The following is a 4,889-nucleotide window of genomic DNA, read 5'->3' as shown; positions in this document are numbered from 1 at the left end:
GGCGACTGTCATAACACTGCACCATTTCTCTGGGCTGTTGCCCCTGGCCTCAGGACTCTTTAGTATGAGTGCTTCACCTACGTCACAATCATAGGAAAACACTGTGGGGGGACATTTTGGGAAGCAGGGCTAGCTCTCAATCAGGCTGATGATCAGGAAGGTCTAGAGGTGTGGCAATGGGAAGATTCACACTCAAGACCACCACTTCAGCCGGGTGCAATGTCACATGCCTAATCCCAGCAGCTTGGGAGGCTAAGACAGGAGGATGGAGAGTTCAAAGCCAGCCTCAGCAACTCAGTGAGGCCCTAAGCAACTCAGTGAGGCCATGTCTCTAAATAAAAATATATATTAAAAAAAGAAAAGGGGAGCTGGGGTTGTGGCCCAGTGGCAGAGCGCTCGCCTAGTATGCGTGAGGCACTGGGTTCCATCCTCAGTACCACATAAAGTAAAATAAAGACATTGTGTCCACCTAAAACTAAAAAAAAGAAAAGAAAAGGGGCTGGGGGTGTGGCTCCGTGGTTAAACTGGGTTCAATCCCTGGTACAAAAAATTAAAATTAAAAAAAGACGGCCACTGACCTTAGGGGAGTCCCTGCCTCCCTCTGGGCCACAATTTTTCCCTCTATGAAGTGAAGCAGATGAGCTGAGTGGGTCTGGACATTACAACAGCCCCTTCCCCCCTTCTCCCCGCTCTCCACATGTCCCCTGCCCCCGTCAGGGCCCCACAGAGACACAGAAAGAAGCTATGACATTGACTTGCTTTATTGAGCCTATGTAGGAGCAGGGAGCAATCTGTGGCCAGAGCCAAGGGTGCAGGGGAGAGCTGGGTCGGCACTGCCCGTGGAACTGTAGAAGGTGGGAGGTGGCATTACAAGTCCATCGGGCTCAGCTCCCTGTGAAGAGAGGGCAGAACTGGTGGTGTGGGGCCAGTCCCTGTGCCTCAGGAGGACTGCTCTGGGCCCTGTCTTCCCCACCATCACCCTCACCTGCCCCTTTTCACCCCATTTCCACTTATCCCAGAGAGCTGGGCAGATGGGCAGAGAATCAAAACCTACCTGGAGGCAGCTGTGTGGGGGGAGTCCCATTCCAAGAAGCCCAGAGTGTCCTCCTTATCTCTTTTTCCATACCTGGGAGGGAAGGGGCAGCTGGGGCAAACTCCATGCCAGGTGCCAGCTCACCTGCCTCAGACGTCCCCTCAGGCACCACCCTACCCTGGACATGGCTCAAGCCTGCTCTACAGAGATGCTGTTTCCCAAGCGCAGGCATGGAGCGGGCTGGGGACAGGGGTGGGAATGGGGATAGGGCTGTGGCCAGCGCCCTGAGCTCCAGGATCTCTCTCCCTTTCTCTAGTACACACCTAGGCCTGGTCAGCATGTTGATATATCTGCGGAGCTCAGCCGCATACTGGGCCATCTGCTCTGGCGTAGCATTGTCCCCGGGGTACACTGGCTCCAGTGGCTCTCCCCAGACACCCAGCAGCGGTCGCAGCAACAGAGCCACACAGGTGGACAGGAGCAGCAGGGAGAGGCAGCGGTGTGCAGCAGCCATCTGCAGAGCAAGGGTCAGGGAGATGGAGGCAGAATGGAAGCCAGTGTGCAGACCCGGCTATGCATGGGAAGAAGGGCCTGCCTGCCCAGCCATCACCCATTCCTTAAAGCAAATCTTGGAGACAAGGGACAGAACAATGGGTCACCAGCACCTACCACTGACCTCTTTCCAGACACTGCCCTGGACAGCAAAGACTCTTGCTCCCCCCAGCTGTGAGTAACTTGGTAGCTAGAGCTCAGAGGCCTTAACAAAGCAAAAAAATTTAGCAGACAAGGTCCCGGGGATATGAGGGTAAATGGGGTAGAGGGGACACACATGATATACAGAGCCTGGTGGCTCTAAGGATGCATAAATGGGATAGGAAATCAAGGGGAGTTGCTTATAGAAAGTAGACTCCAACTTACACACAAGTCAAGGGGACATGAAATGAACTTGTGAGGCAAAGGAGAGAAATCAACAGCCTTTGGGGTCTAACCTTCCTCTGCTGGTTTATCCGGATGCAGAGCACACCCAAGGAGTACCTTAGGTCTCTCAAGGCCCCTCACCTAGAAAGCACCAACTCCTTCCCAAGACCAGAGACCCAAGGAGCCTCCCAGAGCCCAGGCCAGACTGAGCCCACTTACCCTGAGTCCTGAGCAAGGGGCCTTAAATGGAAGCAGTCACCTGCCTCAAGCTGGATGGGTCCCCCTGCTCTCAGCTGTGCCCCTTTATAGTCCTCAGCCCCCCAGAGTCCCCGCCTCTTTTCAGTCTCACTCCCTAGCCCTCACACCCTCCTCTCACTGTCTCCCTGGTACCTGCAACGCCAGCAGGGAGCCAGGGACAGGAGGGGGCCAGGGCAGCATTCTGCGAGCCAGACGAGCAGCATAACAGATGAAACTGGGTCATGATGGATGTCTCCTGTGGGCCCCCATTCCCGATGTCCCCTTCCTTTTGGGTCTCACAGGAGGCTTGACTCAGGCAAGACAAGGTTGGGAGTCTTGGGCAACTGAAAGATTATGGTCCCAGGTCTTGGAACACCCCCTGCAGCCTCCCCAAGGTGAACCCAAGTGATCAAACAGCTTCCCTCAGGGTGCAAGGTTGAGGCCATGGCTCCAGATCCCAGGGAAGAAGGAGGGAAACTCAGGCCTCCTTTCCAGTGTGCAGCCAGAATGAGGTGAGAACAGGGAAGGAACCTGGGCTCCTCAGGTAATGTGGACAGGAGTGGGGACCCAGATGTGGAGAAACCCATTTGGTTTCTCCAAATAGTCTGCAGAATGAGAACTGATGTGAAATGAGGGGTGGGGTGTCAGTTTCTGGAGCCCCATCTCCTCTCCCATCCCAGAGTTTCACCCCAGGGCAGTGCTAATAATCAGCCTCACTTAGAAAGTCTCAAAATGTCCGAAGTGCTCCCAGCTCGGTCACCAAACTGACTCCCTACAACAATCTGTATTACAGACTCAGAAACTGAAATCTGCTCCGAGATATTAAGTAATTGGCCCCAAACCACACAGAAAGTCTGAGGAGAAGCAAAGTTTGAAAAAAAAAATCCATCTCCAAAATTTGACCTGTTTTTCTAACTGAATCTGTCTGAGTATTGCTATCACGTCCTGCTTTGTCTGAGAAATGGAGGGACCCACAGAGGTGAAGACACTTGCTCAAGATCTCCTTGCTGCCTAGGTCTCAGTTTCTGCCTTTGATGCCTATCCCCCACTGGGTCTTTCTCCTGCTCAGTGTCCTTTTGTCAACTCTGGACCCCTCCCCAGCTCAAGCCAAGGACAAGTACTGGCTGAGTCCACACTGAGGGCTGAGTAGGAGATTCTGAGATTCTGCTGTCCCAGATCAGGTCACCAAGAAATGTCAGGATGGAGTGGGGAGGGGAGAAGTTGTTCAGGTCCAGGGAAAACTAGAGGTGAAACCCAGGGATCTGGCATCGTAGACTTAGAGGTGAACAGCTGGACCTCTTGTCATTGGCTAGCTAGGTGAGCCTGGCAGCAAAATTCCTTTAGCCTCTCTGAGCTTCTATTTTCATCTAGGTAAAATGCGCCTTATCATACCCATCATCTCAAGATAGGAAGGAAAAAAGAAGCTCAGTAACCATCAGTGTTCTGACTGGCTCCTCTCAATTCTGATTCCTGGTGACAAGAACAATGATGCCTAATCAGATAACCTACATTTTACAAGGCAAATATGGAGGTCCTTCCACCTCAGCAAGCCTGCACCCTCCTCTAGCCTGGGTTTTCCACTTCACAAAACAAGGATAGTCAATGGGTAGCTGGTCCCAGACATTGCCTTTGAAGGGTAGAGACTGCTGCACACCACCAGGGGGTGCTGGGCCCCAGCCCTGGTTGAAAGGGTCTGGGCTCCCTCAGGCCAGTAGTCTGGTGGGACCTGTTCTGGCCACTCACCATGTCAGAAGCCAGTGGATCTGGGGATTGACTCTGGTGACCGGGCCATTCATAATTCTGTCCTGTCACAGATGTAACCAGCTTTGTTAGAAATAATAGCTCTCCACAAATGTCAACCAAGCTTTCCTTTTTCTCCTTTGCAAACAATAGATTACAAGGTCCCCTCAGGGATGTCGTGACAATCCAGGAGGAAGGGACAGTGGCTGTAATAGCATGGTCATATCCAGAATAGAGAAAGCTTGTCTTCGAGTGTGTTCCCACAGAGCTTGCATGGAGCCTCTTGGGAAGCCACCCAACACTCCCCTGCAAAGACAGGATGAAGACCCAGTGGCCCCCTTTCCCACTGCCCAACCCCTTGTCCTCTGAGCAGGGAGAATAACCCGGGAGCAGTGTGGGGGACGGAGGGAGTGCTGTGATGATGAGACCAGGAGAGGAACACCTCAGGGATCTCAGGGCGAATGAAGGCAGGTGAAGGAACAAAGGGAAGAGGCCTCAGAGTTGTGGCTCCCAGGGAAGGAGTCTGGCCATGTCCTCTATCACCCCTTTTCGGGACTCTCTAACCTCAGTCTCTGCTGCTCTCAGTTACCCAGCCAAATATCAGTCATTTTTGGTATATCTATTCCTGGGCCCAGAGCAGGAGGAAGGGAAGGAGAGAGGTTTCTGCAAGGAGCTCAGAGGCAAGAAAGTAGGTGGGGGTTGGGTTGCTGTTGTTTTGTTTTGTTTTGTTTTTTTGAAAGATGAGGACATTGTCAGAAAAGGAGAGGAGCTGGCTGTGGCAGCCAGTGAGCCAGCACCTCCCCCAAGACCTTTCTTACAGGTCATCTTAATAGGCTCCTTTATTACCTGGTGAAGGAGGCAGGGAACCAAGGCTCGGAGAAGCAGTTGAGGTTGCCTAAGACTGCAGGAGGGATCAGGACTAAACCCAGGTCCACGTGGTGCCAGAGGCTACACTCTATCC

At 52.9% G+C, this 4,889-nt stretch overlaps 1 protein-coding gene across 1 annotated transcript; it reads right to left on the bottom strand.

The window, feature by feature from the left end:
• Positions 1-867: 867 nt before the first annotated feature.
• On the bottom strand, positions 868-1,547 carry PPY (pancreatic polypeptide; the record flags this gene model as incomplete). Its single annotated transcript, XM_081272207.1, has 3 exons — positions 868-892; positions 1,055-1,126; positions 1,357-1,547. 3 exons carry the CDS (start codon positions 1,545-1,547, stop codon positions 868-870), a joined length of 288 nt encoding a protein of 95 aa, XP_081128333.1.
• Positions 1,548-4,889: the final 3,342 nt, after the last annotated feature.

Source organism: Spermophilus citellus, assembly GCF_964194105.1.
Source record: "Spermophilus citellus genome assembly, chromosome: 17".
Classification (NCBI taxonomy): Eukaryota; Metazoa; Chordata; class Mammalia; order Rodentia; family Sciuridae; genus Spermophilus; species Spermophilus citellus.
This window is presented reverse-complemented; position numbering and strand designations above follow the sequence as displayed.